Source organism: Parasteatoda tepidariorum, chromosome 8, assembly GCF_043381705.1.
Source record: "Parasteatoda tepidariorum isolate YZ-2023 chromosome 8, CAS_Ptep_4.0, whole genome shotgun sequence".
Taxonomy (NCBI): Eukaryota; Metazoa; Arthropoda; class Arachnida; order Araneae; family Theridiidae; genus Parasteatoda; species Parasteatoda tepidariorum.
In genome coordinates this window covers 87,433,283-87,456,262 of record NC_092211.1, presented here as the reverse complement: position 1 = coordinate 87,456,262, position 22,980 = coordinate 87,433,283, and the positions used below count along the sequence as shown (strand labels likewise).

Here is a 22,980-nt window from a genome sequence, read left to right as displayed (position 1 = left end):
AATATAAAATCATCCTCAAAAGTATTTTTTAAGGGACTCATTTTTAGAAAAACAAACTTTGTAAAGTTTTGAATGTTAACAAAAGAATCACCTTTGTTAAATGTTTTTTTACTAAATGTAACACAATACTGATAATATCCCATACCATACTTGGTACAATTTTCGAGAATACCTGTGATAAGAAGGGGATGACCCTCAGGGTGTTATATGCTTACAATAGCTCTACATAACAAAAAATTATATTGTTTACAATGGGAGCTTTTTCTAATTGTAATTCTATTTGTAATTAAATCTAATTGTACTAGAAAGTTTCAGATTAATAAAGTCTGGAAAATCCACCTTTGACTGCTTTAAAAATAAAACACTTAGACTCAATGGTATCACACTTTATTGATTGATTGATGACTGATGATACAATACATTACAAGAAAATGATGAGGGCGTGAGAGTTTTGTTACAAACTAGAAGTAGAAATATATGAAGTAATTTTCTCATGCAAAGAAACATATAAAAAAAAATGCAAGTATAAAAGTTAATATTGTCTACAAAATTTTTTAATCTGAAATGTTTTTTATTAAACAGTACTTTTTTCTCCTAAAAATTGTAATGTTGAAAATAAATGTCACAATTTAATTTCATACAAATCAGTTCTATAGTTTATGTCAAGTTAACTGGGCTGAGCCATAATGACTATGTACATAATTGCAAATCACTGTATACAATTATATCTTTACACAATAGAAGAACTTAGTAAAAGACAGTTTTATATGAAATTTCCAAAAAATTTAATTTCTCAGGGAAGGTTTTTCTTTTAGTTTCATTTAGCCAAGTCTTTAAATGTTGAAGATCCCAGAGAATAGAGGCACTGAGTGAAACTTTGTTAATATTTTCGAGTGAAAGAAAATTCACAGTGCATTTGGCAACAATTTGTCAATTAGTGATTTTAGTCTCTCTTTTGGCAGGAAATTAGAATGTTATAACAGTGAAGCTATAATGTGCACAATTTGTGCTAGAGATTTATAGATGTTCCAAATAAGAAATTTACAAAACAGGAAATAATGACAAGGCATTATCTTGATTTCCTACTATCAATACATCAACTTTAAGCATTATTTATAAAATTCTTAAAATGTTACTCAGAACCTAATTTAATGAGTTCTTCAATTGTAAAAATATTTCTTGGCCTATCTTAGTGTATTATATTTCTTAGTGTGAAAGTATTTCTTGGCATATCTTTAAAATGCATGAGTTTTGCCAAAACTTTTTCTTTTAAATAAAACAATAAGTTATAAATTTTTATGCAGAATATATTTCTTCGTCAAATTTATAGTTCATTGATATTACTCTGTAACATTCAATAGTAATACGCAAAATATTACTGAAAATTTGTCACTTTAGTATAAATGGTTTGAAGCTATAAAACAGCAAGGGAGAAAATATATGTATATTATTTTAAATACAAATATATATTAACTATTATAAAACAAATATATATTATTTTACTAAAAAAGATGTATAGTTTCACAAAATTAATTGATCTTACTATAAAAAGCTTTGTAATATATTTTGTTGCCCATTAAGCTGCATAACAGCCAAAAATAACTTTATCAAAGCAAAAAAAAATTTTCCTCTCCTGTTTCGACTCTTTAATTTAAAATAAAAAGAAAAAAAGTTACATTTTGTTAAATCCTTTTACTATATTTAGGAGTACTTAATTAACAATATGAAATAACCTTTCTGAATTGTCCTTGTAAATGAAAATAGTTGTGGAAAAAAATTTAAGTAAACTCAGAGGTGCCTAATTTCCATACTAGCTGTCCTTAATCTGAAGTACAATAATATATAAAACGTTAAAAAAAAAAAAAAAAAACTCAAATTTGCATAATTTTAAGCTGTTTCTACTATTTAATTCTATTTAGATACATACCTAATTTTAATAATATTCTGCATGACAAAAGTAACTCTGAAGAGTTAACTTTTTTTAAAATACTCTTGGCAAGCAAAATTTCAAAACTTTTGGTAGTAAATGATTTTAACAGATTACTCTGAAAATTTTTAAATAACAGTTGATTTTTATTATTTAACCGTAATCTAGACTACAAAATCGTAGTAATTACGGATGAATCATAATGAAAAACATAAAAAGAAATAAATTGAATGACAACTTAACAACTCTCGATTTCATCCTTAATAATTTCCCTTTATAATCAATATTTCCAATCATGAATGTTAAAAATTTAAGTCTTTTACTGCAACATCACATTTTCTACCTTCTACAACAAAGCCTAGTTAACTTGCCATAGATAATAACATTCTTAAATCTATATCAATCTGCAATTTTATCTTGATGTGCTTTTGAGAATATACAAAGTGCACACTAAAAATAATTCAGATAATCACATAGACTTTCATAAAACTTAAACAAAAATATAATATGAATGAATACTTCATTTTTAGTGGTAGCACGAATAAAAACAATCAAGACAACTTTACATAATATAAAGAAATATCAAAAACAATTTATTACAAATGTTTCCAAACTTTCATTTATTTGTAAAACATACTGGCAGGCACACATGAAGAATAATATATTAGCTTTCTAACATAAATATCAAAATAACACAAATGATTATTTAATTTAAATAAAATATAAGACAGTCTTAACAAATATTCACTATTTGACATCTTCACATAAAATGAACTTTTCTCAAATTCACGTTTTTGCCAAGAAAGGCATTAAGTTTCACTCTGGTTAATTAACCCACCTATACACGATTCCAGTGTTGTTCAGTTCAACAAGACCAAGCATTCTTTCTTTCTTTTTTTAATATCAAATTGAAAAAGGAAAACACACAGTTTATGTTTACCATACTTTCCAGAGCATAAACAAACCTCAACTTAAAAAAAAAAAAATGTTTTTTAAATTAGTAGATTTTTAGTGGACATATTTTATCCATGATAAGAACACCATTGACTTCTATTTTAAAAAATAAAAAGTTGTTAAAAATAAATTTTCAGAACCAATTTAAAGTGATAAAAGGAAAATTCTGGAGCCAGCAGAAGTCTTATTTTTTTCCTGCACTACACCAACATATTTTCAATCAATAAAAGTTTTAATCCTGTGGCACCTACAGGTTTTCAATCAAAGTTTATGCTCTGAGGCATCAGCAGGTTTTCGATCAATTCAAGTTTATGCTCTGTGACATCAACAGATTTTCAATCTATCAAAGTTTTTATTCCGTGGTTTCTACAGGTTTTTGAACAAAAGTTTTTACTCTATGGTCAGATAGTTAAACTCACCACTTTTCCACAAAAATATTATCCAACAAAATTTCTTTTACGGGTCTTATATATTTTCATATATTAGGTTAAACCTTGCAGCATTGCTAAATGCAGCACGATAAAACTTATTACAAATATTGCACCATTACACAAAAAATGATTAATATAAAACTAAGTCAATATTAATCATAATTATTATAAACCACTGATGATTAACACTTGAAAGGAAATTTTCATTAAGTTCTGAGAAAAACTGTTCAAATTAAATTAAAAGTAAATAAATGAATGAAAGAAAAATTTAAGGCGTCTGCAGAAAATGGAGTAAATATTGTAGTTTTCTACAATACACTCAGTCTATAAATGTGTTTAATTTACACTCAGATCTGGATCTTCATTTCATAAAGGTATTACTTTTATGAGCACAAGAAAAAATAAAATAAAATCAAAAATTTATAACTTACATACAAAATAATGTGTTTGAAAAATAATTAAGCTGACTATTCAGCAAATAAATTCATTAGTTAATGATATTTCTGTTTAAATTTAATTCCATAGCTCAATATCAAATATAATACAATATATATAATAATAATCTACAGTAAGTTTTCAAACTTTTAACAAGGGAATAGTAACAGTAAAGATAGCATTTGAAGAATATTTAAATTATCTATGTATAATTGGATGCAAGTAACTAAGTTTAACTAATGAGATTAAACTAAGATATAAAATAAATAGAAATTACTTAGATTGCTAAACAGACCATAAAAAACCCTGTTAAATTAAAAAAGTTATAATTTCACAAAATTACCAAGTGAGTGATAAGCCACTTTGAAAAATAGAAATTCTTAACACTTGATCATAATTGTTATCAATCTATGAATTTAGTGTTAATTTCGGGATTGGAAAAATCATTTTTAATAGATTTAAATAAGATTCTTTACATCTATCCATCAAAGTTCTGAAAAATATATTAACATAAAAATTAATTACATACTATTTCTAACAAATCACTGATTAAATGAAATCATAGTTTTTTTTTCTCCATTCAAGTTTAACAATATCATAAATTTATAAAAACCCAAGTTGTCAGTTACATATGTGAAAAAATATTAAATTATTTAGATCAAGAAACAAAGAAAAAATTAATTATTTTAAATCACTCCTGATTGAGCAGGTCTTTCTTCATTCTTTAAGCACACAAACTACATATTTAATAAGTTTCAAAAGTAATTTTAAATAAACATTTAAAAATGAATGGGTATAATAGAAATATATTCACTAACAGTAAACTATTTCACAGCAAAAGAGAATTTAATAGTTTTACATCTTTATTCATATTTAAACTAGTTTTATTATTATTTGTTTCGTAATCTGATTTTGAAAATAATGTATTATTTAACATACATTACTCCATCTCGTTATTTTTCAAGAAAAAACCTCAAATATTAATTAAATCGTACTTTGAAGAAATTAAAACTATTATAATGAATTTATAAATGACAATGTAAATTTTTTTTTTTAAATTGAAATGGATGCTTGATTTTAAAAAAATCAGGTGATTTAAATCAAGTGATTAAAATTATGCCAACCCTGGTTGATTCTAATTAATATATGTACATTTTTAAAGGATATGATATAAAATATTTAACAGATTGGCCATTTTTTTAACAACCACAAAAATATTTTTAAAAAAAATTATTCGATTAAAAAATTGAAAAGGTAGAGAAATAATGATAATAATAAACAGACCACACAATCTTCATCTAAGTATATCACATAAATCACTTGGTCCATTATTTTTAGTTTGATTTTATACATCAAAAATCTTATCCACTGGAAAATAAGGTATTCATACAATCTGTTTTTTGTAGTATGGGATCACAAGGATAAATAAAACACTATATAAATAAATAAAAGATGATTTTATAAACATGCTTTTCTCTTTCTTCACAAATCATGGTTCCCAATGAAAGACACTTTAAACAAGACACGGAAAGCGATGCATACGTAAAAATGTATGTACAGTTGAATGTTTTTATTAATTCATATTCCATGGGAATAATAGACAGGTAATGATTTGAAAAATATTACTTCTTTTTCTTCATTCGTACCTTTCTTGCTTTTTCTTCTTCTCGCAGTTTTCTTTCCTCTTCTAAATCTTCCATATACCCCAATCTGGTACTAAAGGTAAAGAAAATAATATATAGATATACAGATTTAGGAAGCAATACAAAAAAAAATTAAGCTTAAAATAATAAATTATTTTTATTACATTTCTAACTGCAACATATAAATATGATCATGGTTTGTTTTACAATTGTCATTGATATGTTTGTTTAGATTATATTGTAATTAAGTGGTCATTTTAAAATGTTGATAATTCATTTTTTGCTTTACAAAATTTATAAAACTGCAAATGATAATTAGTTTTAAATCCAATAAATTTATGAAGTCAAGTAAAACTTAAGTGTGTAATACTAATAAAAAACTGGTTTAAATAACCAATTGAAATTGAAGCATGAATCACCTGTGCGTAGCGGAAACGTAGCATTATAATTAACGGGTCCACTGAAATTTAGGTGTTGATACATGCGTGAGTGAGCACTAAATTGTCAAATTAATTTAAATTAATCAAGCCAATTGAAATTAAAGCATTGATACATTTGCAAGTAAGTAGTAGAGATGCAAAACTTAAACTAATGATGTCAATTTAAATTGAAGTATCAATACATTTGTAAGTAAAAAACCAAAATGTAAAACCTGTTAATTGCTGTTTCGATGAAGTCTGCAAATGAGTAAAATGTGACAATAAACTGTATTACAAAAGATGTTAACAATGTATTTCATCAAAAAAAAAAAAAAAAAAAACTAANATCCTCAAAAAAAAAAAAAAAAAATCTAAATATTAAATTAATACAAATTAAAAAAGAAAGTTTACATAAAAACACAGCTGTGCCAAACTTGATATAATACATATTTAGCTAATATTTTTTTCTTAAAAAAAAAAGGAGAGACAGCAAGTGATTACATAATCTACTAATATTTTTAAGAAAATGAATATTAATTATAATTTACAAAGGGCGATTAAAAAGTAAGATGACTGTTTATATAATTATAATGGGTATTACACATTTGTAAAGAAATGACATCAAAGTCCTTGGAAAGAGCCTTTTTCTGCAATGCAATTTTCACAACGTTTAAAAACGCATTTAAGATTGTTTCAAGCGTTTCAATAAAACCAGCTTGTGCTTGTAAATTAGTATTTGCAGTACCAATTTCAGACATACGAAAAAAATCTGTCCAAAGACAGGAGGGTATAAAAATTTAGTAACTTTCTTATTCCCCTGATTTTGCACCTGCAGACTTTTCCTTTATTGTTTCTGAGACTAAAATTAGCACTGAAAGGACACAGAGTTTCAAACATAAGCTGCTCTTAACAAGAAACGCACAGGAGATGTCAAAAACGTATAATAAATAAAAGAAATGATTTTAAAAAACATATATTTCTTTGCAAATATATAATAGTATAATAGGTATGGCATCAAGCATTCACCATATAGTTTGGTCACACCTTTTAGATTAAATGTGAATTCAAAACTAGGTCTCTCTCTCTCTTTAATATTTTTTCAGCTTTTGATGGCTAACGATAGAAATATTTTGAGAAATTTAAATAAGCTTTTCTCAGAAAAAAATTTTCATTTCTTTTCTTGCATTCAGAACAAACCTTATTGAAAAAAAATTTTTAATTAAAAAATTGGCTTATAGATGAAATTTTATTTCTGGGAAATAAACATTTCTCCTCATTGACAATAATTCCAAGTTTTTCTTCATTATTTATTTAGATTATTAATTATTAAAAACAATTGTGCAGCAAATCAGGGTTACCACAGAAAAAAATGAACAAAATAGTTGCTTTTAGTAGCCTAAAACATAAAAATAGTAGTCAAAAACTAGGGAAATAGCTGCCTAAAGTAAGAGCAAAAATTTATCAAAAATATGACTAAAATTTTGTGAATGACTTAATTGTCATATACCATGATCCATTCAGTCAAGTTGGTGGTAAATATGACAATTTTTATATAAACGTAAATGTTTNAATATATATATATATATATATGAAAAATGATTACTCAAATTCGAAATTCATGTATCGTAATATCGTATCAATAATCATTAAAAATGAGATCGAGAAATGAAATAGACTTACAATGGAGTCTGTGCAGATTGAAGGAATTAAAAAGTTAAGACTCAAATTTGCAATCCAAAATTTTTTATTTTTTTAAAAAAAAAAGTTAAGTGTATTCAGAAATTATGTTGTGGGGGGGGGGCAGATTTTCCACCTAATTTATGCTTTGAAAAAAAAAAAAAANAAAAAAAAAAAAAAAAAACAATCGCTAGGAGTATAGAAAAGTCTCCCAATAGTCTCCTTTTCCTTTAAATAGCTGCTTTTTTAATCTTTTCAGACAAAAAAAGTTGCCACAGTCGCCTCATGCCAAAAATAGTTGCTTTTTAGTCGCCTGTGGCAACCCTGCAATGCAAATACATCAGCAGGAAGAATAAAAAATGACACATAAAAAATATCAATAAAATCTTAAAATTTAAAAAAATTAAGCCATAGCAATACATCCAAACCACCGTTGCCCTATTTTTTATTTTCCTCTATCTATTCTCTTGTTTTACCAGTCAAGTCACAAATGCTATTCTTATAATAATGCTTGTTTACATCATTTCTGGAAGAAATATAATCCTACATCTACCGTCCAGAAATTTTATGAACATTAAAAAAAATATAAGTCATTTAGTTTTGAGAAGAAAAATAGCTATGATATCTTAATGCCAATGATGAAAAAAAGCATTTGTTACAGTTAGGGGAAAATGCCTCAAACATCTTGCTTTATGTTCATGTATCAATTGATTAAAATGATGACATTTGCGGTGTGATATTGTTGACAAAATGGATTGGATTTTTTTTGAAGTCTTTAGCTTGCTACTGCCCAATTGTAAAGTTGTAGCCATAACTTGCCAAACAAATAAGGTGCAAGATCTGATATAAATTTTTTCTAATAAATAGGATTATTTTTACTGGGTGTTATCCCAATTATCCTAAGCAATTAAAGTTTTAATTAATTTCAACAAAAAAATTTTTTATTTAAAAACAACGAACTTTTAGTTTACAAATTATACAATAAATAAAAAAAAGGACAAGAAATTTTACCTTCTCATTTCTTCTTTCATTTGTTCTTGGTAACTACTTTCTTGAATGTCATCATCATCACAATCAATATATCTGGAAGAAAAATAAAATTCCCCATCACAATATATTCAAGTATTCACAATCAAGGCAATTAATTAATTATTATTCAATAATTAGATAAATTTAAAAATTTGAATTATTGCAAGAGAATTCATGCTACTGTATTCGGAATGATACAAATCACTCTAAAATCTTCTAGATGATTTGCATACAAAAGTAAAAAGAAAGAGACACGAGTATATATAATTAGCAAAAATTTGCAATCAGATCAGTTTTCAAACATGTGCAGGGGGTGCACAACCTTTTTGAGTGAAGGACCACTTGCACAGCTGATTGACTAACGAAGGGCCGCACATGTTGATGGTAAATGTAGTAATATTTATTTAAGTGTAGAGTGTTCTAATTTTTTTTATCAATGAACTTAGTAATCTACTTAAAGGTATTCAATTATCAGAATTCATTCAAAAATGGGAAGAAAAACAATACTTTTCTTCAAAAAAAAATTTCCATTTTCATCTTATTGAAAATAGATTTATCAAAATAAATAAATAAACATCGGAGAAACGATTATTTTTTTTTTTTTTTTATCATATCAAGCAATACAAAAATTAAATTATAAAAATAAATTATAAAAATAAATTCCAATGAAAGAAAACTGCTATGCTCACAGAATGAAAGTAGGAAAAAAATTAGTACATATTAAGTAATATAAATTCAAATAAATATTTTAATTGAAATAAAATTTACAAGGTTTAAACAAAAGCCCAATATAAAAACAAACTGTTATTGTTCAAAATAAAATTCAATACTTATTTGGTAATGTACTTCATTATTTCTTTTCATTGATTACTAGATTTTTTTTTAAATAGTAAAGTTTTTCTTTTGTCTTTTACCAAAAAAAGATCACTTAAGCAAGAAAAAAAAAGAAAAAGAAATCAAAATTACGTATAGTGAGCAGTTTAAAAATTCATGTTTTCTGCCACTTTGTGAATTTCTCAGGTTGCAATAACATTGCATTTAAATTAGGGATTTAACGAGTATTTGGACCTTTTGTCAAAAATTCAGTTGATCGAATGATCGGCCAAATATTCAGCAGTTTAGAAAAGTATTTTTGGAAGTTTTTTCTTCTTCTTCTTCTTTTTTTTTTTTAGTTTGTATAGATATGATAAAGAATAATATAAAATGGTATTTTTAACTATAATATTGTATTGTTTAATATAAGAAATAGTTTTTACACAAATTTGTTAAATTTCAAAATCTATCTCACTGCACATGGCTCCCAAATTTATCTTTTAGAAGACAAATGGAAAAACGAAATTTGAAGAATTGAAACTAAATTATTTTATACTAAACCACAACTTTAACTTTTTGCACTTCTGTTTTTTTTAAAAAAATTATATTCAAACAAGTCAATTTCTTCATTTTTTCAATACTTTTAGTTCTAAGAATTGAGAAAGAATTTTTTTCTCTTCATTTTTGCTGCTTTTAGTATGAGGCAGCATTTTAATGAACATCTCACACGATTAATTTGTCACTTTTTCCCTGCAGTAATATAGATAACCGGTAACACAGAGAACTGTGATTTTCAGTGTTACTGTTTTGTTTTAGGAACTAAGAACAATTTGCTTTTTTGTTTTTCTTCTGTTATTCTGAATTCAGTATGAATAAAGTATGTCAAATGCGCGATTTAAAATTCGCATATCGTAATAAAATTATCAGAATTTTTTATACTACGTGGGAATGCATAGCAACAACTGCGGAAAAAATGGTTGGAAAAGAAAGAAATAATTGCAAAAAAAAAAAAAAAAAGGATAAAAAATCATTTATCATCACAAATAAAGTGCACCAAAAAGTGATTATTTAAATAGGTGATCTGAAACACGTGTGTCATAATAGTATTGTAATAAAAACTTGGGATTTTTGAAATTACATTGAATAGGGTAAATAGCTGCTTAAAAAAATGTGATAAAATTGGCTTAAAGAAAGCACGTTAAACATACATTTACTATAGAATCTGTAAAAATTGAAAATGTCAAAACGTCACGACTCAAAAGTGCAATAAAAAATCTTTGACGTTTTCTTTTTTCAAATTGTTGTCTATTTTTTATCGTGATTAGAAGCTCTCGAAGGCAGCAGGTTGTGCATTCCTAATGTGCAGAGCTTAAAAAATAAACGGATCACCCTAAATAACTTTTGATCTAATGATCACATCTTCTTGTTCAATCTCAGTGGTTTTACGGCTCAGTGGTTTCATGCTAACTAATTAATGCAGGCAATATTTCAAGTTACGAAATCACACACAAAAGTGTACTTTCTTTGAATTAACATACCTCTTTTCAATGGGTATGGATTTCAGTCTATCAAAATATAGAGGATTGCCGCTATGTGGTACCAAAACTTCAGTCTGGAGAGTGGTTTTAAGATTTCATGCCTTAATGTTAATTTTACTTTTGCATATTTTACCATATCTCGAAAGCTTATAAGGAGAAGTTAAACATTTTTGCACATAACTATCCATCTGTTCATTGAAAGATAATTCCATTCAAAATGTAACTTTGAGTAGGTATACTTGATTTATTAATAATTGAAAAAATTATGAATTTAAAGGTATACAATTTTTCTCATCATTTTAAAGAAAGCAATTTTAAATGACAAAGTACAAAATTTGGGAGAAAATGGTCAAATAGTTCCTGAGAAATTGAATTTTAAAAATACAACTTTTTGACTCATCATTGAAGAGAACTCTTCCCTAATCATCCTCTGTCCAAGACAGTTTTTCTCAATGCCAGGCCTTGGCCATTTTTGTGGTTCACAGCCCCCCCCCCCAAAAAAAAAATACAGATTACAGGTCACCTAGCTTACAAACCACCAGCATTAAGTCTCAGGGCAAATGGATGATCCTCTTGCATTAATTAGGTTGTGAGGCAGTTGTTTTGTTGTCACAGACCTATCCCTTTTGGCCAAAAGTCTCAAATAATGATCTTGAGCCAGTGCTGTATTCTTTTTGCAGCCTTGAACAGGTGGGCCAACCACTGTTTTTGTCTTTGCGAACTGTTTCCACTGAGCGGACACCACATTTCTCGAAATCCTGAGGTCCCTGTAACAGATAGCCTGAAATTTGACCGCCTCGAGTTTTTGCGACAACTCGCTATCGTGTGGCATCGTCTTGACGATGTTGACTTGCTATACTAACGATGGGTAAAGAAAGAAATCCAAAAAACAAGGATTGTATCACGCTGCAATATTTCAAAATGTTACCACGCTAAAAGCTTTAACGAGCAAGTTAGGTAACTCAACACTAACGAGATTACAGCGTGGCTGCCTTACAACGCCACACACCACAGCATGGTAGAGAGGCTTTAATTGATCCTAGCTATCATCTAATATATTACTGTGTATAGGCCTTACTTAAGTCGTTTTTCGTCAAGAAAATTTTCTGACATTTCAATAAAAGATTAGCAAAGTTTCTTTTGCAAAAAACAAATAAATTAATAATGAATTTAACAGATAAAGCTTCAAATTTATTTACTTGTTGCGATCATATCCAAAAATTTGCTTGATATATTGAGAATAGTTTTCATCATCTACAGCTGGCCCATCATCAATGAAACTATCCATATCAGAATCATCATCATCATCTTCATCGTAATCTTCTATTACACGTCTCTTTTCTAGAAAAGACATTCATAATTGAAACATAATAACTCTATGAATAACAGACCTAAAAATTAAACTAGTTCCCAAAAATCTATCAACTAAAACTGGCTAAGATTTCCCGCAACAGATTTGATTAAAAGAAACTTATCTGATTGAGAAAAAATTGGTATTAAAGCTATTTGCAGACATGAAAGTGGGAAGAGAAAGAAAAATGTCTGAAAATACCAATATATTCAAATTGTGAAAATAAAAAAAGAATGTGAAACTATGAATGCTGTCAGTTTAACAAACAATTAAATATTTATGTTTAAGTCAAGATTAAAGAGAACTAACAACAAAATAATTTAGAAATATTAACAACTTCATGCCATGCCTGTATTTAGTTTCCACCTTTTTTCTTTTTTTCAGGAGAAGTAAATTATCCTTAACTACTTTTAAAAATTAGAAAATATATATTTTCCCATCTTTACCATTAAACATATGTTAGGTCTGTCAATACCCTTGGTAGTCTAAGATAAAGATAATCACTCAAAGTTGATATTTTTAATATGATGCCAGGGCTAGCGAATTTTATATTTTTCTACATTTATCAACTATTTTATCATAAATCCACATTACTGATCACATTTTTGACAGTTATTACAATTACTTATAATTTTTTTGACAGCCATTTCGACATAATTTTTAAAATTCCGATGCTTTTAATACCTTATTATTACAAAACGCAACATTTGCGAAATGCAAAAATTACACTAATTTCTAAAACCACTTTCTGTAAACACAAATTTAACATAGGAATTATCTTTAAGTTAAACTGTTTCGTTGAAAATAAGATTTTTTCAGGAAAAAACTTAAGAACTTAGTAAATTTTGAGTTTCTTAAAAGATACTCAAATTTTTGTAAAGTTCAAAGCCTTCTTTGTGGTTGGTGCCCAATTTTTGGGGTAATAGTGCCTTTTCCAGTGTCCTGCTTTTATTAAGGTCTAGAATGAAAACACAAAGGAAATGCAATGATGTAATAACTCAGAATTATCCGATTTTCTTTTTCGTTACTAATCAAGAAAAAAAAAACATTTTTTTTTAAATGTACACACTTTTGGACAATGTACTTTTTTTAAGAAGGCACTTCTGGGATAAACACCCCTGGGATAAGTAATTACTTATTTTCCCCCATCCACTTTGATTTTTGGAACATTTGATGCATTATAGCATCATGAAAATCAGGGGTGTCAAACTCAAAAGCTAACTTGGACCAAATAAGCAATGCTTTACTTTAGGTGGGCTGCAAAAAAAAAAAAATTATGTTCATAGAAATAAATATTTTTATTTTGAATAGTACATTGTAATAAACATATATAAAGTTAAATTATTGCTTGATACTTGTCATCTCCTGTCTGCTAGTATCTTTCCTATTTCGGTAGAAATTTGGCCGAGACTACTTTCAAAATTGACCCAACGTGAGCGTTATTAATATAGTTTCAGACAGGAGATTTATTTCCATTCATAACAGAAAATAATTGCTTGCACTAATAAGTACTTCCAAACATGGAAATAATTTCATGTGCGAATTTTCGAGTATTTTCAAACCTTGCCAGTAAATATTTGTAAAATTCAGTCACACCCACTTCAATGAATTTTGCCTTCAAATTTGAGTCGTACTGAATCTCAATCACATCCATTTGCATATTACTGGGTACTGAGTCTATATTTATTGGGAAAATTGAAGAAAACAAACAAAATTTGTCTTCCAAAGAATTAAAATCTTTAAAGCTTGTTTCAAATTCTGTTCTAAGATTTGAAATTTTTTCTGCGTATTTTTGATACGATGCAGTATCCCTGGAATGGCAGGGGCCGCAAGCCAATTAGAACTTTACATTTTTGCGCGTACAACTTAAAATTATTCGTATAGTTTATAAATAAAGTATATTCTAATTTTATATGCTAGTTTTCTTTCTAATTCGCATTTCTATTTTATTTTTACTTTGCGTCGGATATATTGACTGCGCCGCAAAAATGTTCATCTCGGGCCGCGAGTTTGATATGTAAATAGTATCAATGAACTTTTGTTAAACGGTTTTAAGAAAGGTTAAAAACAGTGTATGATAAAGAGAGTTAAAAAAAAAAAGAGAAAAGTTCAACTTACTGGGAGGAATTATGGGTTCGAGCAATCGTCTTGGAGGATCTAAATAAGGATTTGGATGGAATTTCTTTTTTGGTGGAGGCTGTGGAGCAGATATTTTTTGTATAGTTGGTTTATCTGTACTTTTCTTAATTGGGGGTTTATCTAAGACAGCTTTTTGAGGAACTTTACCATTAAGTGAAGTTGCACTTTTACTAGAAATGTCAGGCTTTTTGACCTTTTCAACTGGTTCATTTTGTAATTTAAATTTTTTACGTTGTTCTTCTAAAGAAAGGCGATATTTCTCTTCTATTTCCTTTTCCAACTTGGCTTGTATTTGCTTTTCGAGATCATCCGCCAACTGTTTCTTCACTTTTTCAGCATATTGCTTTTCAAGTTTTTCTCTTACTCTTCTTTCTATATCAGCAGCTATAGCATCTGCATCGATAGTGGGTATAGAAGACGTCTTAGGCAATGAAGTAGAAACAGGTTTGATTTTAGGTTTTTTTTTTGGTACTGAGTTTTGTGGCACAGAAGGTTTTGTTGAACCAACGTTTTCTTTTTTGCTTATTTGAAGTCTATCATTAGGTCCAGATGGCTTTAATTTTTTTATGTTATTTGACTGTGATTTATTAGGGTGCATAATTTTTGAGTCACCATTGTTCGTTTTGTTTGCGTCTGCAGCAGCAGAACTTTTAGGAATTTTAAATTTAGAGGAGGAAGACTCACTAGATGGATTAAGAGTTTTATTTTTTTCTATGTGTACAACATGAGGTTTCTTGGTAAGAGTTTTGTCATTTTCTTTCTTCCCGCTAGGGGTTTTGTTATACAAACTGGGTTGTATACCTTTCTGCAAAAGTTCTTGTTTCCTCCTCATTCTAGCTTGTTCTTCCTCATAAATTCTTCTCTCCTTCTTGGTCATAAGTTTCCCTTCTTCTTTCTTCTTTGGAATAACCACAGGTTCGTGCATCTTTGTTTCGGCCATTTTTAAAAGTTCACTAAAGTTTACCGGTGGAGGAGGAGGTTTACGAAATCCATTTTTAGATGGAGGATTTTTATCTTTCTTAAAATATTCTTCCTCTATGGGTTCATCACTTTCATGTCCTTGGGTAGCACCCTCCCCGCCATTTTTTGATTTTCGCTTTCTTTTCCGAGGAAGTTGAGCTTCTTTTTCTTCTAATTCGATACGAGCTTTCATTCTTTCCTTCTTGTCTTTTAAATGTTTACGATTGAGTTCAATTTCTATTTTCTTTTTAGATGCGACTTGATCCTCAGACAGTTTAATCTTACTGAAGTCATTATCTTTAGTGCGTGCTGCCATAAGTTTAGCTTTTTTATTATTCTTGGTACTTTGTGACCTCAACTGTAGCAATCTTTCCTTTTGCTTTCGAGCTTCTGCAGCTAAAATGATGTTAAGAAGAAACAGATATTAAGATAAACAACAAGCAGTAACAGATACATTATGTAAAAAAAATTATGTATTAAAAACTGATTGAATATTGAAAACTATTTTACTACCATGCATCAAAAACTTGCCAACCCTGGTACAAACAAGTTTTCAAAAAGTGGAAATCTAACTGTAATTAATTACAATATAACTATATAATAAATAAACAAATACAACAATACAATAAATAAACAAATAAGAAAAACTTGTAAACATTAACAACTATTAAGAAAGGACAAACAATACAACAGACAGCAGGCAAAATTAGATAAGACACAACAAATTTTTAAAAATCAGTAATAATTTTTTATCTACACTACTTCTAAGGCACATTTCAACTTATACCAATACATAAAAATTCATACACAACATTAAAAAGTTAGAAATAAAAAGAAAAAAAATTAACTAGTGGGTACTACTAAAAAACTAAATGCCACAGCCCATAAAAAAAACTGGAGTAACAGTCATTATAGGGCCAAGGTTAACTTTGCACATCTCAGTTTTCTTGACCATGGGCTATGGGGTACAGGAGCAGATGTTTCAGTTGGGTGGTCAGCCAAAAGAGGAACTCTCAGTGTTAAGTCTCCAAGCATGCTTGGTTCTGGACTCACTGAAGGGATGACAGACTGAGTCAACCTTGCCCGGCCCGAGGATCGAACCCAGGACCTGTGGCACTAAGAGTATGAACCGCTACCACTCAGCTGTCAGTTTTACTAGTGGGTAATCAAAAATTATAAAAAGTTTATACACATTTTACTGGTCCTTTTACAAGTCATGATTAGATTTCAAAAATAAAGAAAGAAAGAAAAAAGTTAATTTAAATAAGCTAGAATACAGAGAATGATTGATGTTCACAATTTTAATGAAATATGCCATTTTGTGACCAAAAATTCTGACCAAAGCATTTCACTCAAATAAAAAAATCCACAATAGCACGCCATCTTTTTACATCGATTGCTCCTGACAAGATCAATGACATTTTATTTAGTGGTGGTCTGAAACAAATTTTAGAGCTCCCAACCCAATGAAGCCCCCATTATTTTTGAATTACATATAAAATAGTGGTATGCTGATTTTATTATTTATCTTTTGGTTTGGTGTTTTGGTCACAAAATAGCATAGTTCATTGCATTTCTGAATATTACACATTCTATGCAATTTTTCATAAAATTCATTTTAATAATCAGCAATTTACTTAAAAATTTTAAAGATTATATTTATTAAATTTATTCTGTTTCATAAATGAAGTTTTTTTTCTTTTTTTACAGGTCTGTTACCTGCCCACTGAAAATATATACAGACCAGAGAAATTGTTTGAGTAAATTTTCAGAATTTTTACTGCTGCACCAAGAGCTAATCTACAATTTAGGTGGCCCCAGAAAAAAATTATCATTGGTTCTCCCGACAAACTAATATAAAGGCATAGTATGCTGTTTTAATTTCATGATTTTGGCAGTTTTTCTCACAAAATAGCATGTTTCATCAAAATTGTAAATATTACAAATTCTTAATATAAAAATTTTTCATTTAAATTCAAGTTATTAACTTAAAAAAAAAAAAAAAATCGTTATACAGACATGTATATGAACTACTCTTAAATTAATTTATAATTACCTTTGGCATCTTCTTCAGCTTTTTTCTTAGCCAAAAACTTTTTAATGCCATCAGACTGAACAGTTGATTTTCCAACTTTCTTTGGTGGTGGAAGAACTGTGCTGTAAGTTTTGATTGACGACTGTAAAATAATAAGTTCAATTAACTCGATGCAATATATTTATGCAAAAAAAAGTAACAGAAATTTTTTCAACTGTATCATACATTGGTAATACTTAAAGAATATTTATTTATGGTGTACAAATCACATCCTAATAATATCATTAAAAATTTTGTGCTGATAAACCAGTTTTATAAAACACTATTTAAATAAAATTATTGGTACTTTGGGATTTATTTCGCTGACCTGTCAACGCTCGTGAAAAAGCGCAAATCCTTTGGCGTCAACTGAATGAAAAGCAATTTCCAAAATAGACATTTTAAAGACATTAAATTTATCCAATAATAAAATAATAATAACAAAAAAATTTAAGTGTAACAATAAGTAATAAAAAAGTGTCATAAAAAGATTAAAAAAAGTAAAGATCTCGAATTCTTTTTTATAATTACACATTGAATTATTAATAAAATTATTGCTTTAACAAAAGTGAACTTCGAATTTGAATTCAATAGGGTTGCAATATTAGATTTCATTTTCAGCACCTTGTGCAGGTCACATAACAAAACAGTAGGCTGGAGAATAACATTTGATAAACATCTGTTATTTATGAATTAAATATTTTGCACTAAAAATTATCTTAATATAAGGAAAATCCAATTTTAACAAGGTTGTAATATTTTATGACATTTTCGGAATGCGACAAAAGTGGCATAAATAAAAATGTGCCAAAAATGGTTGTAAAGAAAAAAAATTGCCCAATAGGTGCATAACCCCTGAATTCTTCTTATGAGCAAGAATACTTAACAAACAATCCTGAAAGTGGCAAAACTTTTAAAAGAACAAACTTCAGAAGACATATCTTTCATTGATTGCATTTGAAATGACCAGGCAGTAGCTCCTACATGACTGAAACCATAGGAGACAAAATTGAGAATAATTTTCACATATAAATTTAAACTTACGTAAAAATTTCACGAAAAGCGAATTACTTTAACTCTTTTGTAAGACAATGGGTACTATTTTATTTCAAGGGGTCATAAAAAAATCTGAAATATTATTGAAGTTAGTGACACAGTCCATGGTTATTCTTGTTACTACATGTATTGTCTTGTTGCAGATTGATTTGCTTTCACTTATGAGAGTTTTATTTTAAATTGAAAAATTTATTGGTTAGATGTCTACCTTGCATATTTTAAAAGAAAAAACTTGAAAAATTTTAATAGTTTTATAGAATGGTGAATATAAAGTATGGCTGTGGCAGAATTTTTTCGAGCTATCTGCGACAAAACTCTCTAGCACTAATATCATTCTGCCAGATGGTTTTAATTATAACAAATGTATAAGTTACTAATTTAAAATAACAAAAGTGCTGTGTTTAAAAAAAAAAGAAAAAAAACTCATTGTTTTTTAATTGGACATGTAATAATATTTTATTTTTATATTATAGGAGATATTCTCGCATTTTGCTGGTGTCCCCCACCACACAAATGGTGCACAAATTATTTCCTTTTTCGCATTTTCTAAATAATCATCACAATAAAACAAAATAATAAAAAATCCGCAGTAGCAATTGCTGAAAAGATTGATGACAAAATCATGTGAATCGGACTTCTCATATGCGTGTTTAGTTTCGAGATATTCATAATATTGGATTTAAAAATTATGGAGGAATCAATAGCAATAGCTGCCAAAAATTCCACAGAACTATTGGCTTAAAAAGTAAATACTCAAATGTACGATTCGAATTTTCCCTATTGTTAGGAATATCTCGAGATATTTAAAATCATCTAAATAATCAATATCAATAACTGCCGAAAATACAATAGAAACATTACATCGATTTACGGTACTATGGGCGTGCGTAAATTGAGCGCTTCAAAAAGTGATTCAGATATTCCGTGTAAATTTCTGTATTAAAGAAAAGTAATATTTTTTTATTTAAAAAAAAGAAAAATATTTCTGCAAGAACTCTAACGTTCTGCGACAATGTCGTCGTGTCGCTGCGATTCTGCCACGGGGTGGCTACTCTTATAACCTGACAAGAGGCATTAATGATCCTTTATTATCTAAATTATGTAATAAAATCTTCTTACTTTAAATAATTTCAAGAAAGGAAGCCAACTTATTAATTAACAGTCATTTTAAATACAAACACCTTATTTATTAGGAGAAAAATTCCTGGTTACTCTTGTTGCAAAAAAATTAGTTACTCTAGTTACATTCCATATAAAAGATTTGATAAGAAATTTGCATAACATACTGTGAGTGTAAACTTTATATTGGTGTATTTATTTAAAGCAAAAATGATTTTTTTAGAATTAATAACAGATGGAAAACTAAATTATTTTTTTTAAGAAAAAGTTTATCGTTTTTCTTCTTTTTTTCTCCATGAAATTTTTTGTCTTGATTTTTAGGTCATTTTCAGTTTGCCTAACTGAAATCATTACAATTATGCATTTTTATCAAACCTAAAAAAAATTGTATACTTAAAATTCGTTTTCTCAAAAACTATCCAATCAATTTTGCTCAAATTTTGTATTTTTCCATACAAAATTGCATTTTTTAAAATAATGTAAAAAAATTGCATATTATTCAACTAAAAATTGTGAGCTATTTAAAATGCAAAATTTTTTAGGTTGGCTTAAAAAGTCTTAAGATTTGTGGAATTGTGCAAAAAGTAGTTAACAACATTAAGGAGTTCCAATTTTTAACCGCTTTTCTGACCAAATTATTGAGGTATCAGAGTGTAGGTTGGCTACTACAGATGAGATGAACTCGGCCGAAGTCTGACACAGGCTCAGACTAGCTAATTGAAAAAAGATTAAGGGCAGGCTCAGACTCATGATTAAATTTTTTAAAACTTTTTTTAATCTATTTTAAAACAAATATTTAATTCAGTAATTAAGCATAAAAATTTAAACTCTTTTAATGAATTGTGTTAAAAAAGATTTTCCAAACTAATTTCCTTGTTTAAACCTCAAAGGCTGAGTGGCAAGGGTATAAAATTTGATCTTTATATATCTCAGACTGACTAGGCCTGTAAATAATCCTAGATATCTAGGGCTAGGATGAGCTTGGATTAAAATTCCTTGGGCTCGGACCTCTAAAAGCATGTTTAGTGCCTACTTTCCATAATAAGAGGATCAGGAATCCAAATCCCTCAATAACAAAAAGTATGTTAATTCAGAGAAAGTAAGTTTTTGAGTCTGATTTCGTAACTTTTAATATAGTCTGCACTAAGCAGAGTTGGCATGATTTAAATCTTGATTAAGTCAAGGTACAAATCACTTGATTTTTTAATTAAAAAAAAGAAACATTAATTTAAATAAACAATTAATTTTTTTTAAAATTATTCATTTAAATTTTTTTCTTCCTTGAATTATATATACTAATTTAAGTCTGAAAATATTTTTCGCACACTATAATACATAAATACTATATTTTTAGGGTGTGATTCTTGTAAAGTCTGATTTAATTGATAATCAAAGTTATTTACAAAGCAATAATAAAAAAGGCATGCATGCAAATTATATTTCAAAATAAACTAAAAAAATAAATATACTAAAAGTACAAGAGAATGCCATGCAACTTTCTAAATGTAATTTTGCATTCAGCTATGTGAAAAATAATTAGCTATTTAATAAATATATTTCAATTACTAGCTGAATACCCATTCTTTAAATTATTGAGTTCTAGTGAGTGAAGATACACTCACTAGTTATTTAGGATGTCACGCTTTGTTTTCGTGTATTGTATTAACCAAATTTAATAGGTTCGATGCTTTTAAAATTGTTATTAACATATAGAATTTCTAAAAATTATTATTTGCAACAAGCATATGTCCTTATGATCGATGATTTTTGTTAAGGTAATTCATTTTGATACTTTAAATTTAAAAAAAAAAATTTTAGTTTAGGATAAACTTCAATAAGTTTTTGATTATTCTTGTTACCTTTCAAAGAACAATTAAATTGACCCTTTCTTTTTATCACAGTTATGCATATTTTTTTAATATTAACTGAAAACTTACTAATAGCTATTATAAAAAACAATATCTTAAAAAGCAAACAAAATTATTATGTAAATTAGTAATTGGAAACTGGCAATGAAATTCTGAAATTGTTGCAAATTTTTTTATTTTTATTTACGTGATAATTTACAAGTAAAAAAAATTACAGAGATTACAGAATTTTTAAATAAAAAATGATATAGAATACATAAAGTTTATTCGAAGAAAAAAATTCAATCACTTTCGGTGGAATTGCTTACGATAAGTTCCTTACTCCTCAAAATAGTACAAAAACGATTATAATTTTAAAGAATTATGGGGGATTTCCATATCGTGATCTGTGGCAGAATAATCGCCAAGTCTTGGCAATTTTCGGGCAGCAACCCGCAAGAAACTAAAAAAAACATCACAGAAAAGGGTCAACTCTTAAGGGTATAATTCATAGCCACCCCCAGACAAACCTCTACATGTTTTTTCAAAATTATTCTTGTTTAAAACCAATGGCTCATTGCGGATTTTGGTTGGTGTGACATATCACGATATGGACATTTCCCTATACATTAATAACAAAGTTGTGAAAGAACCCATACTATCCCATTAATGTGTAGAATCAGATCCCATTAATATGTAGAATCAGAACCCATTAATGTGTAGAATCAGATAATATTAATATTGAAAGGCAAATATTATGTGCCTAAAATAAGTTATAAATTAATAATAAATATTATAAGTTACATAAGAAATAAAATTTTAACATATCATTCTCATAATTATATTTAATAGATAGAGTAAAGGGTGAATAATTTTTCATAACATTAAAGTAAAATTAGTTTTAAATAATAGTTAAGAAATTGGTAAGTCATTAGATAAACAAGACACTGCAGTCTTGGCAAAGTGATTGTCGTTAAGCGATTTACAAATTTAGTGTAAATTTATGAATACTAATTTAAGTATTCAAAATCGAACGAAATTAAAATTGATATGTTCTATTGTTCATAAAGTTAAGGTGATTGTAAAGATAAAATATGTTCATCAAAGGAGTTTTATTTATGTAGGTTACCTCATGTTTGGCTTCATGTGAATTATAATTTGCTGCTTCCAATAATTTCCTAAAATCCATTTTGCATTATTTTATGATTTCTCAAAATGGATATAAAGTCTTCGTCAGTCAATAGACAAATAAAATTTTTTTAAGACTAACAATTTCCAGAGGGCTATTAACTCCATTAGAATGATCCACACACACAAAAAATCATCTGGAAAACATGAAAAGAAAATAATAAAAAAAAACAACACGGTGCTTAAAATTATACAGTATTAAGAAATCAAACTAAAAGATTTCAACTATTTGATTCGTATAAGTTGAAAACTTCATAGACATAACCAAAGAACTGATTCAACTCAAAAGTTGTAATGAGTTACTGTGCAGTCACTTTGTAAATTTTCTTAAAACAACAATTGACATGAGTTGCAGTGCCAGTATATAATGATTAGCAGTT

The 22,980-nt window shown here is 27.8% G+C and overlaps 1 protein-coding gene across 1 annotated transcript; it reads right to left on the bottom strand.

Annotated features, from left to right (window-relative positions):
* Positions 1-371: 371 nt before the first annotated feature.
* LOC107443183 (protein SPT2 homolog) lies at positions 372-22,937 on the bottom strand. The gene is made up of 6 exons (XM_016056970.3): positions 22,542-22,937; positions 17,373-17,493; positions 14,336-15,712; positions 12,066-12,207; positions 8,498-8,569; positions 372-5,463 (listed from the first exon to the last, which is right to left on the bottom strand). Exons 1-6 carry the CDS (start codon positions 22,599-22,601, stop codon positions 5,370-5,372), a joined length of 1,866 nt encoding a protein of 621 aa, XP_015912456.1. The 5' UTR covers positions 22,602-22,937; the 3' UTR covers positions 372-5,369.
* Between the last annotated feature and the right edge of the window lie 43 nt (positions 22,938-22,980).